General features: G+C 39.5%; 5 protein-coding genes across 5 annotated transcripts; 3 read left to right on the top strand and 2 right to left on the bottom strand.

Moving 5' to 3' along the window:
* The first annotated feature begins 1,204 nt into the window (after positions 1-1,204).
* On the top strand, positions 1,205-2,245 carry LOC117628769 (21 kDa protein). Its single transcript, XM_034361293.1, has one exon. It carries the CDS (start codon positions 1,429-1,431, stop codon positions 2,053-2,055), a length of 627 nt encoding a protein of 208 aa, XP_034217184.1. The 5' UTR covers positions 1,205-1,428; the 3' UTR covers positions 2,056-2,245.
* Positions 2,246-4,334: 2,089 nt separating this feature from the next.
* On the top strand, positions 4,335-5,460 carry LOC117628770 (21 kDa protein). The gene has a single exon (XM_034361294.1). It carries the CDS (start codon positions 4,522-4,524, stop codon positions 5,122-5,124), a length of 603 nt encoding a protein of 200 aa, XP_034217185.1. The 5' UTR covers positions 4,335-4,521; the 3' UTR covers positions 5,125-5,460.
* Positions 5,461-5,936: 476 nt separating this feature from the next.
* Positions 5,937-8,380, bottom strand: LOC117628767 (alternative NAD(P)H-ubiquinone oxidoreductase C1, chloroplastic/mitochondrial). The gene is made up of 2 exons (XM_034361291.1): positions 8,249-8,380; positions 5,937-7,713 (listed from the first exon to the last, which is right to left on the bottom strand). The coding sequence occupies exon 2, from the start codon at positions 7,699-7,701 to the stop codon at positions 6,082-6,084; it is 1,620 nt and encodes a 539-aa protein (XP_034217182.1). The 5' UTR covers positions 7,702-7,713; positions 8,249-8,380; the 3' UTR covers positions 5,937-6,081.
* A 1,406-nt stretch (positions 8,381-9,786) lies between these two features.
* Positions 9,787-13,955, top strand: LOC117628327 (elongation factor G-2, chloroplastic). The gene is made up of 4 exons (XM_034360746.1): positions 9,787-10,207; positions 10,987-12,401; positions 12,937-13,449; positions 13,550-13,955. The coding sequence occupies exons 1-4, from the start codon at positions 9,964-9,966 to the stop codon at positions 13,715-13,717; spliced, it is 2,340 nt and encodes a 779-aa protein (XP_034216637.1). The 5' UTR covers positions 9,787-9,963; the 3' UTR covers positions 13,718-13,955.
* A 244-nt stretch (positions 13,956-14,199) lies between these two features.
* LOC117628328 (hsp70-Hsp90 organizing protein 3) lies at positions 14,200-18,163 on the bottom strand. The gene is made up of 7 exons (XM_034360747.1): positions 17,102-18,163; positions 15,603-15,891; positions 15,194-15,279; positions 14,891-15,114; positions 14,744-14,810; positions 14,602-14,661; positions 14,200-14,463 (listed from the first exon to the last, which is right to left on the bottom strand). The coding sequence occupies exons 1-7, from the start codon at positions 17,981-17,983 to the stop codon at positions 14,350-14,352; spliced, it is 1,722 nt and encodes a 573-aa protein (XP_034216638.1). The 5' UTR covers positions 17,984-18,163; the 3' UTR covers positions 14,200-14,349.
* Positions 18,164-19,140: the final 977 nt, after the last annotated feature.

The following is a 19,140-nucleotide window of genomic DNA, read 5'->3' as shown; positions in this document are numbered from 1 at the left end:
ATGTGTGGCACAGGAGTTTCTGCTTTTTTCACATGTATGCCAAGCAATCTTTCTATTAGAGAGATTGCTCTTGGAGGCTATTGGTTGGTCGTGTAAGAAGTCTATGCTTGAAACTTGGAACAGAACTATGCCTTAGTTTCCTCCCTCTATAATTAGGTGCGAGAACAACTTAGGGTAGAAAATAGCATCTGAAGATTTTGCACAACTGTTTGCACACAAATCCAGCCACAATGATTGGTCAAGATTTAAGTGTGAAATAATGTCCTTTTGTGCGGTTTTTTGGCATTTTACGGGGTGCAGATTGAGTACGCGCTTGCCACTACTCGGTTTGAATAAGTGTAGGTAGAACTAAAGAACCAAAGAATTACAAACACTAGTAGTACAATGACTGAGAAAGCACTTGAGGAACAAGTAACGATGCTAGTTACAAAGACTTAAGGGGTTATATGAATAAAATTTCAACGTTCTTCAAATAGAAGTGCTTCCTGCAGAAGCAGTCCCAAATAGGCTTTGAGGATTTAATTTATCTTTGATATACTTTACGCACTTGAGATTATGCGACGTCCACAACCTTGGCCTTGTTTATTAATTTCTAAGTGCCTCAGTCAGTGCCCTAGCTGGGTTTCGTTCTCAAACAACGACCTGTAGACTTTTGCAGAATGTATCATCACTTTTTTCTCTGTGTACTGTGCACTTAGATGAAGGTGGGTAATATAGTATGCAATAGGGTTTTGAGAAAGTTGCCATTTAGTACTATCTATCAATAATATATGTATATAGTTATTAGCCCTTTTGTATCATGATCTGCAAGTTGCTTAATAATATAGTTATTATTACTCTTCAATTAATTATTGACTAATTGTTAGGTGGAAAATCACACAAGTTTCAGCCATTTGACAGTATTTCAACACTAGACTAATTTCTGTTGGCCAAATTTTATTATTGACTAATTGTTAGGTGGAAAATCACACAAGTTTCAGCCATTTGACAGTATTTCAACACTAGACTAATTTCTGTTGGCCAAATTTTACTTTGATTATGCTTTTGGCCCAAACCCTATTGAAATCAATGAGATAAAGTAGATTAGGTGCTTTGGAATTTAAAAGGGTTAGGCTTACATTTACTCCAAACTTCATACAGTAGAGGAGATGAGAAGATGAGGATTTAACCGAAGAAAACTGGTGATCTTAAATTCCTTGCAACCAAACAGGGTGGAAAAAAAGTGAAGAACAATAAAGAGACTAAAGAGAAAAATAAACGGAAGGCAGTAGAAGCAGCTAAAAGAAAACGAGGCATGTGACCACTTTTATTTACTCTCCAAGGAAGATTTTAAAAAAAACTTCTAAAATTCTCTCTATATAACTCACTCTCTGTTTTTATTTTCCATGCCTTTCAAATCCCCTTGTCCCTTTCCATATCTTTGCGGACATGACAAGACTTGGTCTTGGCCTTTCCTTTTTGGTTCTCTTCCATGTTCTTCACATGTTTGGTGCAGCAGACTCCACCATTGCCAGACACTCAAGCGCCACAGCTTTCATCAAAGCCTCATGCAGGGCCACTGATTATCCTGCACTGTGTGTTCAAAGCCTTGCAGGCTACGCAAGTGCCATCGGACAAAGTGAAAGACAGTTAGCTCAAACTGCTTTGACAGTGAGCCTAGCCCGGGTGCGGTCGGCTCAATCTTATGTGGCCAAGTTGACTAGAGTCAGGGGGATCAAGCCCAGGGAGTACAGAGCTGTGAAAGACTGCATAGAGAACGTGGGTGATAGCGTCGACCGGCTTCGCCAATCGGTTAGGGAACTTGGCCAGACCGGTAGAGCCTTTGGCCAGGACTTCATGTGGCACATGAGCAATGTGGAGACTTGGGTTAGTGCTGCTCTCACTGATGAAAGCACTTGTCTTGATGGGTTTTCTGGTCGTTTCATGGATGGGAATATAAAGACAGCTATAACAAGAAGGGTCAATAATGTTGCTCAGGTTACTAGCAATGCATTAGCCCTGGTTAATCGCTTTGCTGCAAAACACAAGGCAGCCTCAGCTGCCAAGCAGCCTTAGGTTTTGATTTTGTCTGGTTGTATAATGTAAATGTGACATGGTATTAGTAGGGTTTGTGCCTGGTTTAGATCTTGTCTTAGAAAGTCTTGTTCTTGTTGGTTGATGTGTAAAATGAACCAATCTCTAAGGTCTAAAGTTTTGTACCAAGATCTTCTGTCTTGTGAAATATATGGACTCTGTTTTTTTTTTTTTTTTTTTTTTGGTGTCTTTTTAAATATCTACTTATAAAATCAGTCATCAATTTGAACTCTGTTGAACTCAAACTGGAAGAATATGAGTTCACAACCTGATTTTCACGTTCACCTGGATGAGCTAAGCATCACTCATTTAGCTTTCTTTCAAATCTGATATGATGATATACACAGATTTGGCTTTTAGCTTTTCTAGAAAGCACTTCCTGGAATCTTCTTGTCGGTTTATTGTCTGTTCCACACAATACAAATCCATGTGGGTTCCATTATTGTGTGGTAAATCATATATATTTATATATATAACACAAAGTAACACACGAAAGCTCATCATGCCAAGGAAAGGCAAGGGACGGTGGTTAAAGCAATGGCAAGCATCATTTTCAATGTGATCTTTGGACGACCAAATCTCGTGTTATGAATGCAAATCTTCCAAAGATGAAATATAAAATTTGAGGGAGCCTTATCCTTTCGTGAATGGGATGAGATGGGACATGTTGATTAAGTTTTTTTACTTGAAAGTTGAAACATTCGGGAATCAGCAAAAGTGCTTCTGATTAGATGTGTGCTTGAAATAGTACCAAAGTGCCTAATTAAGCTTAAGAAGAATCAGCCTAGTCATATTGATTGAGCATGGAAAGGAAGATGAGGGCAAAGGAGAAAGTTCCATTTGGTAATTGATCTTGGAGATTAGTGGGTTGACAGAGACCACGGTGGGAAGCCACTTACTTACATATATGAATTGGGAACCATTAATTAATTGAAGGTCTAAATACATCCTTAGTCCCCATAAAAGTGACTTGTGGACAATGTCATGTGAAGATCATCTGCCATGGATATAACATGTATGTACTTTCCTTCTTTGTTAAAATGACGGATTTTGTATTGATATTTTAGATAATAATATTGATAATGTGTTTTGTTATTGACAATGATATCGACACATTACCAATACCATAACATCAATATTAAAGGAAAAGGGAGGCAGAACAGAAGGGTGCAGTAAATCACACTCTATGTGCCTAACTTTTGAATGTTTTATGCTCCTTCATTAATTTTAGAGTACAAATCCCATTCAAATTCCAACTCTTAGCTGCAGATGCTTACTGTTTACTGGTTTGATTTTTTAATTTATAATATTTATCATCATACCGTCAAAGTTCCGCTAAAAAAATACTGTTAGACTGTAATTCATCAGGGTTTAGAGGTATATAACCACTGTACAATACTGTATTCTCAAGACATGGTTTTGGTGATACCAAGCTAATTAAAAAAAAGAAAAAAGAAACATGCTTAGCCAAATTTGCAGCTAGAGCTTGTCTTTTTTTATTCACAAAAGAGATCCATTTGGGATTTGTTCTACCAGACTTTGTATGTTCTTTCCTATCAGCATAGTTACTGCAGATACAGTCAGCTGGTTCAGAAAAAGTCATTTGTCCTCATACACAAAGCCAAGGATAAGATCAAATCCCACCTTTCTTAGGGGTTTGATGGGGTAATTAAGAAAGAAGATTAAAGTTATTGTCTCTCATATTAGGATATATATGATCAATCAAAATTTTCTAGTTTAGACTATCGTTTATAATGATAAAAGAAAAAAGAAAAAAAAAAGCAATTCTTCTTTCTGATCTCTTGCTCTCTGCATGGGATTTATCAGCATCAGGTAATCAAGAGCATGATTAAATTGTTGCATTATTGAAAAAAATTAACAGAATTAGCTATCCCGTACTTATGAATCCAAATTAAGTGAAACACATCCCATTCAATCACTTTTAAAATTCTTTTTATGTCCAAGAGAACAATGTTTAGAGAAAGCAATTGGGCAATTTGCAATGACCGACTTCAAACCCCAATTAGAAACGTGCACGATTCTCTGCTGCTAAATCTTGAGTAGGATTAACGGCAAAGTATCTGTCAGTGCGATGCATTACGTGTCTTATTTTCACTTAGTCAATATATTTATGTAGTTTTTTATTGTTTATTTTTTATTTTATGGAAAATGAATGTGCTAAAAAACAAATGAAGATAATTAAAAATTAATATTGATGATTTTATGTTTGGCCTCTACCATTTTCCAAATTTTTAGTGATTGAGTTATCACTATGTCCAAAAGGGGAACACATTCAGAACTAGATGCCTTTGAAATTTTCCTAGAATCCATCTCATCAAAACATTTTCCTCCCAATAAGTGGGAACCACAAAGCTTTAGCTTTTCTATATATAATCAGAGAACCCTTTGCTTTGGTCTACAAATTCATCAAGCTCTCAAACTTCACCTATGGAAGGTTATCTTATGCCTGCACTACTATTAGCTCTGCATATTCTCCAATTATTCAATCACATAAACCCCTGCACAGCCACTGGCAAAACAAACACTCAATACATAAAAAGATCATGCAGTGTCACAATTTATCCTAGATTGTGCTACCACAGCCTCTCAATCTATGCCGGAAAGATCAAGACCGACCCGAAAATACTAGCTCATACTGCACTCAATGTGACCCTTGCAGCCACCCAAGAAAGTTCTGTGATAATGAGAAGGTTGTCAGAAATCCATGGTTTGAAGCCTATAGAGACTGCAGCAGTGCTTGATTGTATGGAGGAGATTGGTGACGCTATCGACGAGCTTCAACAGTCCTTGGATGAGCTTGGTCATGTAGTTAGAGGCTCAAATTTCTGGTTTCAAATGAGTGATATTCAAACATGGGTTAGTGCTGCGTTGACAGATGAGGACACCTGCATGGATGGGTTTGAAGAGCATCATCTGAGAGGCAGGGTGGAGGCTGTTGTCCGTAGGTACACAGTGAATGTTGCACATCTGACAAGCAATGCTTTGGCACTCATCAACAGCTATGCCTCATCTAAAGCTGCCTTGCCTTAGATTCTGTTTGGTTCTCTGGAAAGGTATATAAGGGAAACAAATTTTCTTGGCACTCAAGAAAAATAAGCCCCAATATTTTGGTCTCTTAGCTGCTGTCAAATCCATGTAACAACCTGATGGAAAACATAATCATTTGATATAAAAGCTGCTAGAAATGTGTGAGGGTGGGAAGTTGCTTTTGGATTACGTGTGTGTGATCGAGTGTTCTAGTAAAGAAGATCAACTCAATGTTTTTGTAGAAGTCATTTCCTTTTGGATTGTGGAATATTGGGATGTAAATGGCCAGATACATACCACACCTGAATGAATATAGCTGTAAGTTTTTTGGGGTTTTTTTATTTTATGTTCTGATTTCATATGAAAAATTACAAACAAAAAATCTGAAACAAACCCCAAGCAAGAAGCTTATTTTTCACGTCAATTGAGATCATAACAGGATGATATGACTCATGGATATACGGCTTTTGCGTGCCGATAAGGTTAAAGAATGACATGCCTGGGCCCTTTTCTCATTCATTTTCATGAAACGAATGTTAAACTCTTTGATTTGAAATATAAGACTCTGCTTCTTGGTCCTCATTGACGGTCAGAAAGTAAACCATTTAATTTAAGGCTACAATTCATGCAGCTGGTTTTGAGGTAACAAAGTTTCTACAATTCATGCACCTCTTGCTTAGCATAAATTAGTGGCATCTAAATTTCTACATTCTGTACCTTGAGCTAGGGTAAAATTGGCGGGGGCTTCAGGGGAAATCTATGTTAGGCAGCGTTTGGAGTAACAAAGTTTGCAAGGCATGACAGGGACTTGTCAATAAATACAGATCAATCAGTTGTTCTATTACTAGATATAAAACTGTTCTACACATCATTTTTTTTATATATAAATTATAATAAAACGATAAATGGTAACAGTTATTTTACCAGCAATCAGATCCTTTACAACCATTGAACCATAGTTTATGAGTCTGAGAGAACCTTGGTCAGGGTGCTCTGTATTGATGCAACAGAATCTATGGCAGATTTTGTGAGCCAGCTGATTCCTACTTTAAGCCTATGCTCATCAGTTGGTAATCGAATCAAGTACGCTAATTTCCTCGCAGTATGGCCAATAGGACCTTCTAAAGTTAGCCCCTCAATGAAACTTGGAGAGATGGCTGCATCATTTCTCCCCAGAGTTATCATCTCACCTAAATTCTGAAACCTAAATGGCAAAAGAGGACGGTCATTGATTGCAGCCCACAGATTCCATCCAGCAAAGTCCGCTTGCTGAAAAGCAACCTGTGCGGTCGAAGGAAGAAGCCTTCCACTGGATTCCCTTAAAGCACAAGAATCACCAACTGCAAATATGCGTGGGTGGCCGTTAACACGAAGAGTTTCATCTGTTTCGGCTTGTCCCCGGGCATTTAAGGGAAGGTCATAGGGCCTGTCACGGGGTTCCAGCTTAGGAAGAAGAGATTTATTCCCAACAGTCCATAATACAATATCTGCTTCCACAGTTTGACTTTGTAACCCCCTTTGAGCAGGTTGAAGTTCCAATATATATTTCTCAGAATCATGTTGAGCAACACCTATGCTCTTTGTTGGCTTTTCTGAAGCTTCCAGATCAACATCTCTACGAATACAACGGACAACATAACCCAACAGAAGTTCAACTTTCCTGGATGAGAGAACTTTAATTGCAGCTTCCCTATTGCCAGGTGGGGCATTCGGGCAGATTGTGGTTTCCACATTAATTGCTTGTACTGTACCTCTATCCTGCAGTCTCTCTGATACGGTGGCAGCTAACTCAACTCCAGAGTAACCACAACCAACCACAGCCACACGAATGGCAGATTCTTTACGGAAGTTCCTCCTCTCCAATGTTCTTAACTTCTGATCAACTTTACGAGCATCCTCCAGGGTGGAGAATGGCAATGCGAACTCTATTGCTCCTGGTACAACATCAAGCTTAGCTTCAGCTCCCAAAGCAAGAACTAGCCAGTCATATTCAACAAGGAGACCACTTTCAAGCAGCACAGATCCCCCACAACTGGATTGCGTAGGTCCATTCACTTCCAAATGATCAGAGGGATATAATAGTTTGGCCTTGTCTTGAAAAAACAGCACACTTGTATTTGCCAGCAAATCCGAAAAACGAGGAGCTATCTCCCATGCATCTACTTCTCCAGACAGAAGCTCATACAGCATTGGCTTAAAAACAAAGCGTTCAGACTGGTCAACAAGGAGCACCTGAGGTTTCCTGTCATCAGGCCATTCCAAAGATTCTAGTCTTAAAGCAGTATATAGACCTCCAAACCCACCACCTAGTATACATACCCTTGGTCTCTTTTTATCTGGCCAAGAATATAATTGAGGTGCAGTTTCAGCTTCAGGTATCTCTGCAACATTTCCATTCGTCCCGGATGCACTGGAAGCCACAGCAAACCGAAATCCTTTCTGTTGAGAACTCGCAGATAATGATATGTTGGTCTCACCACATCTTCTCGAGAAACCAGGAAATAGCCTAGCCAAGTGCTTTGCCCTAGAATTGAATGGTACAAAACTTGCTGAAGCAGCTAATGCAACTGATGACATCATTTGAGCTTATCTCTGTAATAATAAACAAGATAGAGCCAACTGAACTTCCCATTTTCTATTTCCATAGTTTTATAAAAGAGAGATCCATTGACATCATGATGAGACAACATGTATAACCATATTAACATGAATTCCTATGGAAACAAAATAATAAGTTATCAAGCTAAGAAGTAAACAAGATCAAATGTTAATCATTGATGTTAATGTGCAAGAGCAGAACCAAGATCACTATTTGGGGTGTGCCAAACCAAATTCATCATCTTACATCCACCAAATTCCCCAATTATTAGTAATAAAAAATATAGGCATTCTATCAGTAAGAAAACAGGAACAAATCAAATGCACCCTAATAGCAGATTATCACCAGAATTATCTATCACAAGACCAAATGCAATAAAACCCACAATATCCAAAAACAGATAAGGAACCAAGCAATCAGCAAATCAGAAACACAGCAGGTTTTCAATTCTAAACTCACACAGCAAACAAGAAAACCATAAACTTCTAAACAAATTTAAAAAGGAAAAGAAAGGAAACTAACAAATACCTTTTTGTGGGTTATGCGTTACGTCATCACTGCAAAAGACTGGAGAAGAATTGAAGGAGAAGAACTGAAGAAGAATATGGAAAGTGGGCTGATGAGACTGAGGAATAAGAAGGCGGGTTGGGCTTGGGGCTTAGAGATGGGTTATGGGCTTTACCGGAACACGTGCATTGCTCCTAACTGCAACTTTGCATGGACCCCAATCCCAGCACTATTTTCTTAGGATATTAATTTGAGATACGTGGCAGCTTCGCAGCCCTTGTTCTCCTCCAAGGCTAACATTTTTTAACAAGATTTATTTTCTTTGTGCAGAAAATAAAATAGACTAATTTAACATTTTCATTTTTTTTTTTTAAAAGGTAACATAAAAAAGGACACGCTGTTCACTGTATTCTTTTTTTTTTCTTTTTTTTTTTTGGTTGAAAATTATGATGGGCTGATGATAGCCTTTATGCTGGATTAAGAGCAACTCCACCCATTTGCCCTTAGCCATGGCAAGGGTGGAGCTAGGGCAGCAACTATTCACGTGAATAGTGGCTGCCCTTGCAAATAGTATTTTGTGTTTCCACCCATTGCCATGGCTAAAGGCAATTACTATTCATTTTTTTATTTTTTTACAAAATTTTTAATAAAAATAATTAATTTAGATAATATTTTCGGATAATATTTTTGGGTTCGTACATATCAATATTTATTATAAAATTCATATCTCAATCGGATAAAATTTTGGTATTTATAGAAGAGTATTTTTTTGGTATTTTTTTTTTTAAAAAAAATCAATTTTTTTCATTTTTTTATTGCACAAAAATTGGCTGCCGTTGGATTGGAGAAAAAAATCTGATCGGAGAGCCCAGAGTGCGATACGTGGACTTTTAGTGGTACTGTAGCGCCAGACACTGTATTATCATTGTAGCACTGCAGACTGTAGCAGCACTGTAGCAATGACGTCAGCACCAAAACTAGGGCTGGAACTCGGGCCAACCTTGCCCTCGGGCTAGCCCAGGTTGCTGGGTCCCACCTTGGGCTCGGGCCTGGGCTGCACGCTGGAACACCTTCTTTTTTCTTTTTTTCTCCCCTAGCCTCGGGCTGGGCTGTCCGCTGGAGTTGGTCTAAGTAGTTTGCATTTGTTTCATTTGATAACTTTTTTTCCTTTATGAAAGTTCCATGTCATACTTGGTTTTTATATTCAATTATGAATAAATTAGGGTTAGAATTTTCTTTCCTATTCTGATTTAGTCGAAATTTATCAACTAATTTTTAATTTAGTGATATTTTTCTTTTTAAAGATGAAAAAGATTTTGTGTTTAGCCGATGACAGAAAGATATTCGAAAACTTAAAATTCAATATATAAAATTTAGCTAAATGATGTGGAGATTAATTATGTTAGGTAGTATATTGGGGTGAAGGGCAAAAGTATTCTTCCATTGATTTATGTATTTATATTTAATTATTGGTGCATTTTCATTCTTCAAATTTATGAAATTCCAAAACTATCTTAAGGCCCAGAATGTCCTGACAGAAAGCTCCCTAAAGACCCAAACGCACAAGCACCTCTTGGTTTTCCGTTATCCCCAACTCACCACGCTTCCACAACCCAAACCCATACGGGTGATATCAGGTAGGGCGCCAAAACACCCCCAACGAACCTCTCTCTTTGTCCCTCTCCCTCTCTCTCTCTCTCTCTGTTTCTCTCTCACACACAAACAGATAAGAAAAAATGGCTACAGAGTCAGTGAGAGTGTACAGTTTCAGCTTCAATGGGTCTCAGACAAGGCCAGCCATTCCTCTCTCGCCAGCTCGCTTTCTGGGTCTTCGTCCCCGACCCTCTTCTTCTCTCACCTCATCTTCGCTTTCCCCCTTCTTTGGGAATGTGCGGCTCAGCAGTTCCAACTCCTCAAAGCTCTCTATTTTACGCCAACAGAGCCGAAGAAACCTCTCTGTTGTCGCTATGGCTGCGGATGGTATTTTTCTCCTCCTGTTCTATCTCTTTCTATTCTTTAACTGCTACTATCTTGTTGAATTTTTGTTCTTTAAAGTGTTTTCCGGGTACCCAATTGCCCAAGTTGTTGAATTTGGGTTATTCTGTGAGATTGTATTCGTTTTGTTTTGGTTCTTAGTTTAAGTGAATCAGAGTGAATATTTATAACCAAAAGCATGATCTTTTTAGTTATAATAAATGACCCTCATGTTTTGTTTAGGACTTTGCTATTCTAATATGTCTTCTTGAGAAGATATGGACCCTATGGTTTATGTATTCCATTGTTATCTACTTCTCTGACTTCATTGTCAATTTGCAACCCGATTAGCGTATTGTCTTCCTGCTGTATTGTAGTTTAATTTAAGTTTATTGAAGGAGAGTATTTGAATGTTCTATGCATATGAGTTTGACATCCATTTAATTGTCTCTGGAACTTATAATGATATGAAATCAATCTTTTGGAATGTGCACAATGATGCCCTTCCCAACAATTCTGGGAGTTAGCATCTCCATGTTTATTTAGCTACTTTGATGCTAGATGGGAACACAATATTAATGTTTTTACTGTCTTTCCAAGGGCATGTTATAACTGAACGGTGCTCCATAATAATACATTTCTTGGGGTTTCTTTAACTGACTTTATAACTGTGCCTGAAAACTCTTTGTACTTTTTTCAGTTTGCTTTTGATTTTTGTAGAAATGTTAGTTTATCAGCTGACATAGCAGAGCTGAATATGTTTTATTTGTTTATCTGTATGACAGATGGAAAGCGTGCAGTGCCATTAGAAGATTATCGCAATATAGGAATTATGGCTCACATAGACGCGGGGAAGACTACTACAACTGAACGGATTTTGTTTTATACTGGAAGAAACTATAAAATAGGGGAGGTGCACGAAGGAACAGCAACTATGGACTGGATGGAGCAAGAACAAGAAAGAGGCATTACCATAACTTCTGCTGCAACCACAACATTTTGGGACAAACACAGGATTAACATTATTGATACTCCTGGCCATGTCGACTTCACCCTTGAAGTGGAGCGAGCTCTCAGAGTACTGGATGGTGCTATATGTTTGTTTGACAGTGTTGCTGGTGTGGAACCTCAATCTGAAACTGTGTGGAGACAAGCTGATAGATATGGGGTGCCCAGAATTTGCTTTGTCAATAAAATGGATCGTCTTGGAGCAAACTTTTTCAGAACAAGAGACATGATAGTGACAAACTTGGGTGCCAAACCACTTGTACTTCAAATTCCAGTAGGTGCAGAAGATAATTTTAAGGGAGTTATTGATCTCGTGAAGATGAGAGCTATACTTTGGTCTGGAGAAGAGTTGGGTGCGAAATTTGTTTACGAGGACATTCCATCTGATCTTCTGGAGCTGGCTCAAGAATATAGGTCACAGATGATAGAAACCATTGTTGAGTTAGACGATGAAGCTATGGAGGGCTATCTAGAAGGAGTTGAACCTGATGAAGAAACCATTAAGAAATTAATTAGGAAGGGAACCATCTCAATTAGTTTTGTGCCAGTGTTATGTGGCTCAGCTTTTAAAAATAAGGGGGTACAACCTTTGCTTGATGCTGTCGTGGATTATTTGCCTTCACCTCTTGACGTGCCACCAATGAAGGGGACTGATGCAGATAACCCAGAAATCATTATTGAGAGGGCTGCAAGTGATGATGAACCATTTGCTGGGCTAGCATTCAAGATCATGAGCGATCCATTTGTGGGATCCCTTACATTTGTGAGAATCTATGCAGGAAAGCTAGCTGCTGGATCCTATGTACTGAATGCAAACAAGGGAAAAAAGGAGAGGATTGGTAGACTTCTAGAAATGCACGCAAACAGTAGGGAGGATGTTAAGGTAGCTTTAGCTGGTGATATTGTTGCGCTTGCAGGCCTAAAAGATACCATTACAGGTGAAACATTGAGTGACCCTGAGCATCCTATTGTGCTTGAAAGAATGGACTTCCCTGATCCTGTAATTAAGGTGGCAATTGAACCCAAAACTAAAGCTGATGTTGATAAGATGGGAGCTGGTTTGGTTAAGCTTGCTCAAGAAGACCCTTCTTTCCACTTCTCACGGGATGAAGAGATCAATCAGACAGTTATTGAAGGGATGGGAGAATTGCATCTTGAGATTATTGTTGATCGGCTCAAAAGGGAATTCAAGGTCTGTATCTGCTACTCCATGTTATTTCTGATTCTTTATTTTCCAGCATAAAGATGTTAGATGTTGTTTTTATTCGTGTTTGTTTTCTGTTTTGGTATATTGGCTTAATCTCACCTATGTTATGCTTGTATCTTATGTATACAGTTATTCTATATACAGGACTTCCGTTCTTTATTAAAGAACAGATGTCAATTCATTGTCGATAATGTGTCAATAACAAAACGGGCCAACATGTTATCAATTTATGATTGACAATATTGATACAAACTCCGTCCTTTAGCAAAGGAGGGAGGTCCTGCATAGAGAATTTCAACTTATTTATGTGTGTATAAATATTAGTTTGCACCTACCTACAGACAAGCATTTTATACACCTTTTTGAGTTTTTGTGAAACTGATTTGCACACAGACGTGATCCTTTTCTAGATTTCACTTGAAATGCTATGTTGTGGTTTCTTGAAAATTTTCAATGAATGAATACTTTGGATGTATTGCTGATTTGAATTTTCATAACTGGGGTTGCTTCATCTGTACAGGTTGAAGCCAATGTTGGAGCACCCCAAGTAAATTACAGGGAAAGTATTTCCAGGGTTGCAGAAACGAGGTATGTGCACAAGAAACAATCGGGTGGACAAGGTCAATTTGCTGATATCACCGTGCGGTTTGAACCCATGGAGCCTGGTAGTGGATACGAGTTCAAGAGTGAAATCAAGGGAGGTGCTGTGCCAAGAGAATACGTACCTGGGGTGATGAAAGGATTAGAGGAGTGTATGAGCAACGGTGTGCTTGCAGGCTTTCCTGTCGTCGATGTACGCGCTGTACTAGTTGATGGTTCTTACCATGATGTTGACTCAAGTGTGTTGGCATTCCAATTGGCAGCCAGAGGAGCTTTCCGGGAGGGGATAAAGAAAGCTGCCCCGAAAATGCTTGAACCGATAATGAAAGTCGAAGTTGTTACACCTGAGGAACATCTGGGAGATGTGATTGGTGATCTCAACTCAAGGAGAGGTCAGATCAACAGCTTCAATGATAAACCTGGTGGTCTCAAGGTATGTCTAAAGACCATGATCGGATTATGTGATAGCCTTCAAATTGTTTCACCTACTAATCGAATTACTATTATGTTTCTAATAATCTGTATTTTTGCAGGTGGTTGATGCGCTGGTTCCTCTTGCAGAGATGTTCCAATATGTTAGTACACTGCGGGGCATGACAAAAGGTCGTGCATCCTATACCATGCAATTAGCTAAGTTCGATGTTGTTCCTCAGCACATTCAGAACCAGCTTGCTGCCAAGGAGGAAGAAGTTGCAGCTTGATTTTGTTTCCCTGTGTAATTAGGGACCACTAAAATATTTCCCGACTCATTATTTAAGATCCAAGAAAAACGAGGGCTGTTCTTCCTTCTTATTTTTCATTTTTATTTTTTACCCTGTAGCAAAAGACTTAAAAGAGTGCACGGTAATTTTTCCTCGAAAAAGGACGCTACGGTTTTGATTTTTAACAAAATCTTAAGACCAACGCTAAAGAGGCAATAAAAATTGTAATTCTGCACAATTTTGGTCATCCGACTCTTGCTTGCGGGGGACAGCAAAAGATGGAGAAATGGGCATTTGGCTTCATTCCCATTATTGTGTTTCATTGTAACATAGTTACTTGCTCCGCAAGAGCCAATATAAGCCAAAAACCACCACGCCCATTTTTGAACAATAAATCATACCACCTTAATTTTGTTGCACATTGAGAGAGCAAGAGAGATAGAGAGAACGTTGAGAGAGAGCGCGAGAGAGAGAGAGAGATCTAACATATCAAAAACATCCACACTAGTATTGAAACGCAAAATTTTCCAAAATGAAAAGTTGTGAGCTAATTACTCAAAAAGGACATCGGAAAGTTACAATTTGAATGAGCAAAGGCTTGTTTTTTACGTGATTGTATCTTTCCCCTAAGTTCATCTAAGCTGGACAATTCCAGCACTGACCAGCTTCTGGATCTTGTTCATCACCATTGGGTTCTTTGTGTGTTCCTGAGCTGCCTTGGGATTTTCCTGGAAATCAGTCAACACCTGAACACATCCCAAAAAAAAAAAAATATATATATATATATATATATATTAAAATTTGGCCCCTTCATACGCCACACATAAAAATGAAACTGAAATAACATGTTAACATCAGAAGTAAACGCTCTAAATTATGCTGACCTGTCTCATAACAGGATCTTGGAGGATATTCTGAATTTCTGGGTCCTGCATTCCTTTAGCCTGCAAGAAGCATCAAATTCAATAACATATTCCAATCTCAAGGAATCCAATCAGTGTTGAAGAATGTTCAAGAAAGCCGTACCTGTCTCTCCTTCAATTCATCGGGACTCAGATCCCCACGGCTAGCTTTGTTGATTTGCTGAACACATCTGCAATCAATTGCAAATTGTAACATACAGTTAACATGAAGTAAAATTCAGAACAGCAAATTCTAGTCTTGTAAACGCACCTTCGCACACCATCAAGCAATTCCTGGTTGCTAGCATCATGTTTTAACCCCTCCTGGTATGTTTCCAAAGCTTTCTCATATTCTTTCATGAAAAACTGGACAGCACCTTTTCTGGTATAACCCTTTGCAAAGGTTGGATCAAGCTCAATGCACTTCTCTGCATCCTTCAATCCCTCGGGCATTGCCCCGAGTTTTGTATAGCAAGCAGCTCTGTTACTATATGCCTGCAACACCAATAACATGTCACAAAATATGAAAAGTAATTTGGATTATCAACTATAAGTACATTGGAGGTTCTCCCACCTTTGGATCCTTGGGGTTCCTTCTCAAAGATTCACTGTAATGCTTAATAGCCTCTGGGTACTTTTGCTGCTTGAAATATTCATTGCCTGCAAATCACCGGCAAACAGTCAAGTTAGAAATGCATGGACAGAAACAATGTTTTCCCCAAAATCAATCACACTGAAGTACAACCCCACTCTCACACGGACACAACTGAAATACTTGTAGCCACTGAATTTCTAACCTAAGAAGCAGGTTCGCAGCATCATATGAGTCATATGAGCCTATGGTTCTACCAAAACGAAATGACTCATGAAAACAGGATGCATTTCATGCATAAATATGCAAGTACGATAGAAGAGACACCAGTTATAAAAAAAGGGCATTTAAAAGATCCAAAGGTTTAAGCACATCAAACAGAAGGACAAACCTTTCTCACGCTCCTCATCAGCTAACTTTGGATCAAAATACTCTTGTTGCTCTAGCTCCTTCTTTGCTTTCTCAGCATCATTCAATTTCTTCAATGTTTCTGGGTTGCGATGCTCCGTGAGAGCTTTCTGGAACATCTCAATAGCAGGTTCAAAGTCCTTCGAGCCTTTTGCCATCTTCACCAGCGCGGTTCCCTTCCTAGTCAAAGCCTTTGCGATCATCTTATAGTCTGCCCTTAGCTCTCTTCCCCTTTCCACAGCCTTGTCACAGTCTTTAATACAGTCCTCCAACTGCCAGAATATAATAGTGACCCTTGCATCAACATCACTAACAAGCTAAAAGATATCACGGTGGCAAGACAGATAGTTTCCAACAATACTATTTCCCTCTTTAACACAAGGAAAATCGAAGGTAACATAATAAGCATGGTATGAACAAGTGGTGAGTGGAAACAAACACCACGACACTGAAATTATAGGAAAACAAAATAAGAAATAAAAGAGGCACGCATGAATCCAATATTAGTTTCACTGTTTCACAATAGTCCACCACATCCAAATTGCTATACAAAAGAGAATGATTGAAATTTAGGTAAGCACAAAAGGCTGGGCCTCAGTTGAGCAGGCATAATTAGAAGGACATCTCAAGGCCAAAGTTGTCAGTCTCTAAGGAAAAACAAGAACAACATGTACAAAAGACACAAACAAGAGGTCAGGTAAGTCAAACTGAATCCAATCTGAGAGGGCTCAGAGCTCAGCAGCTACGCAGAAGTCCATTGTCATCAATTTGTTCATTTGTCAATACCAAGCAGTAGAAAAATGAGTAAGGGTTACAAAAGATAAAACCCATCGGAAAGAGCTAATCTAGGTACTTTATAAACCACCAAACAAGAGGACAGGTAAGTCAAACTGAATCCAATCTGAGAGGGCTCAGAGCTCAGCAGCTACGCAGAAGTCCATTGTCATCAATTTGTTCATTTGTCAATACCAAGCAGTAGAAAAATGAGTAAGGGTTACAAAAGATAAAACCCATCGGAAAGAGCTAATCTAGGTACTTTATAAACCACCAAACAAGAGGACAGGTAAGTCAAACTGAATCCAATCTGAGAGGGCTCAGAGCTCAGCAGCTACGCAGAAGTCCATTGTCATCAATTTGTTCATTTTTTAATAATAAGCAGTAGAAAAATGAGTAAGGGTTACGAAAGATAAAACCCATCTGAAAGAGCTAATCTAGGTACTCTATAAACCACCAAATGTTATTGTATTGGCCGAATTAACATACTAGGTTTCAAAATCACACCAATCTCCTCTTTTCCTTGAAGCAATGAAATTTACTGCATTAAGCAACTTCATCCAAACCCATAAAAATTGATTATTTATGCTAACAATACAAGCTCATAGTCAACCGTACTATCTTCAACAAAACAAAATCCCACAAGTAAAAACTACTATGCAATTTAACCAAAAACCAATCACCAAACACTAGATATGCATTCCATACCTGACCCATCTCCAAATATGTCGCAGCGCGATTCATGATATACGAAATGTCCTCATCATCCAACTCCATAGCCTTGGTATAGTGCTGAATGGCAGTGTCGAAGTCTTTCTTCTTGTAAGCGGCATTGCCAGCTTCCTTCTCCTTTATGGCCTCGGCTTTCCTCTTCTTGGCCTCACTCTCCTCTTCGCTCACCTCCATCGGCTCCGGCTCAGACTTCTTCTCCTCCTTCCGCGGCTCGGGTTGTTTCGGCGCCGGCGGAGACTCCGGTATCTCCTCATCCTCCGCTCCCGCCGGCCCACCGCGGAGCTTCACGTTGAGCAAAACCCCAAGGGCTTGCATAACCCTCTGGTCCTTCAAATACAGATTGAGATTGCTAGGGTTTGTCTGAATCTCCTGCATCATTTTCACAAAATCGGGCTGCTGCAAAAAGGCACGGGTCGACGGGTCGGCCGTGAGCTTGGCCCACATCTCGGGACCCGAGAACGCGTCCCCAAATGGGTTCATAGGCGAGGTTCCGGCGCGTGACCGAGCCGCACCGGCCTGAGCGTCGGCCAAGCCGGACTTAAGAGCCTCGTTGTTGGGATCGATCTCGAGACCTCTCTTGTACGCCGAAATGGCGTCACCGTAGTGGCCCAAGCCGACGTGAGCCGCGCCGAGGCGGCTGTAGCCTTTGCCCCAATCGGGCTTAACCTCGACGGTCTTCTTGGCATCGGCTAGGGCTTCGGAGTATTTGTTGAGCGATGCGTAGGCGGCGGATCGGTTGGAGTAGAGGACATGGTTGGTGGGAGCGAGGTTGATGGCTTCCGTAAAATGAGTGACGGCGGCGTTAAAGTCGCCGGAGGAGAAAGCTGCGTTGCCTTTGGCTTTGGCTTCGTCGGCCATTGCTGCTAGATTTGGGAGAAAACGATTGCAGAGGAAGTTGAGGGATTGCAGGTGTAGGGGATTGAGTAGGAGACGGGGAGAGCTTTATAAGATTGGAGAATGGTTTTCTTGGGGTACCAGAGACTTCTAGTGAGTGTGGGGTTTGTTTGGGGTTCTGGAACCTTCTGTTGGCCTATTGACTCTACCATTGGCAGTTCACGCGATACTATATTCCTGTGAAATTAGTAAATAACCTTTTGTTTTCTTTAGTTTTCCTAAAAAATAAAATAGTAAAAAGGAAAATCTGTTTCTAAAACACCCTACTGTACTTTTAAGAAAAAAAATTATTTATATAAACCAGAAAAAGAAAATGAACCACAAAAATGCTAGCCCCTTCACTTCTCCTACTCATCTTTTTATGACATAATTTAAAGGACACGTTAGAAGTGTCAAACGTATTGTGTTAGCTAGTCTGATTCATTTAAAGTTGGCCCATTTGATAATTAGAATCGCGTCGGATTCGTATTGGGTCACTAAACATGCTGAAATGGGCTTTAAACGAGCGTTCTAACAAAAAATACAAGTTATGTCATGTTAGACTAGTCCGTTTAACACCTCTACGCCACATTTACGAATGCATGTAATGAAACCTCCAAATTTGGACAACAAAAACTACCTTGATTCAAGAAGAACGAGAGAGGGAGAGGCACGAACGAAGGACGAGAGAAGGAGAAAGGCAAAGGCAGAGGGTAAATATTGAGGCTTAATGAAAAACTCATACTTGAAGATGAATTGCCTGGAAGCCAAGCTTAAAAGAGAGAATAAATAGCAATTTGGGCCTGGAAGCCAAGCTTACCTTGTGGGAACGAAACTCTTACTTGCACAACATTACACTATAATTCGATCTATAGTCACACAAATCACATCATAGAAGCAATTCAAATAAAGACTAAGAATTCATCGACTTAAATAGAAAACTGAGTTAACTTTGCATCCAAAACATTGAATAAAAAGATTAACTGAGTTAATTATCTCACGTTCCAAAATCAAAACAATTAATTGACTGGACGTGTGGACTATCGCTTCTTGACCCGCACAACCAACATATGGTGTGTAACCTCTCACAATGGTAAACTAGCCAAGACATAGTTCTGTATAAACCAACCTCCATCTCAGGG

The sequence above is a fragment of the Prunus dulcis genome, chromosome 5 (assembly GCF_902201215.1).
Source record: "Prunus dulcis chromosome 5, ALMONDv2, whole genome shotgun sequence".
Taxonomy (NCBI): domain Eukaryota; kingdom Viridiplantae; phylum Streptophyta; class Magnoliopsida; order Rosales; family Rosaceae; genus Prunus; species Prunus dulcis.
The sequence above is the reverse complement of the archived record's forward strand: the minus strand, read 5'-3'. Positions and strand labels throughout refer to the sequence as shown.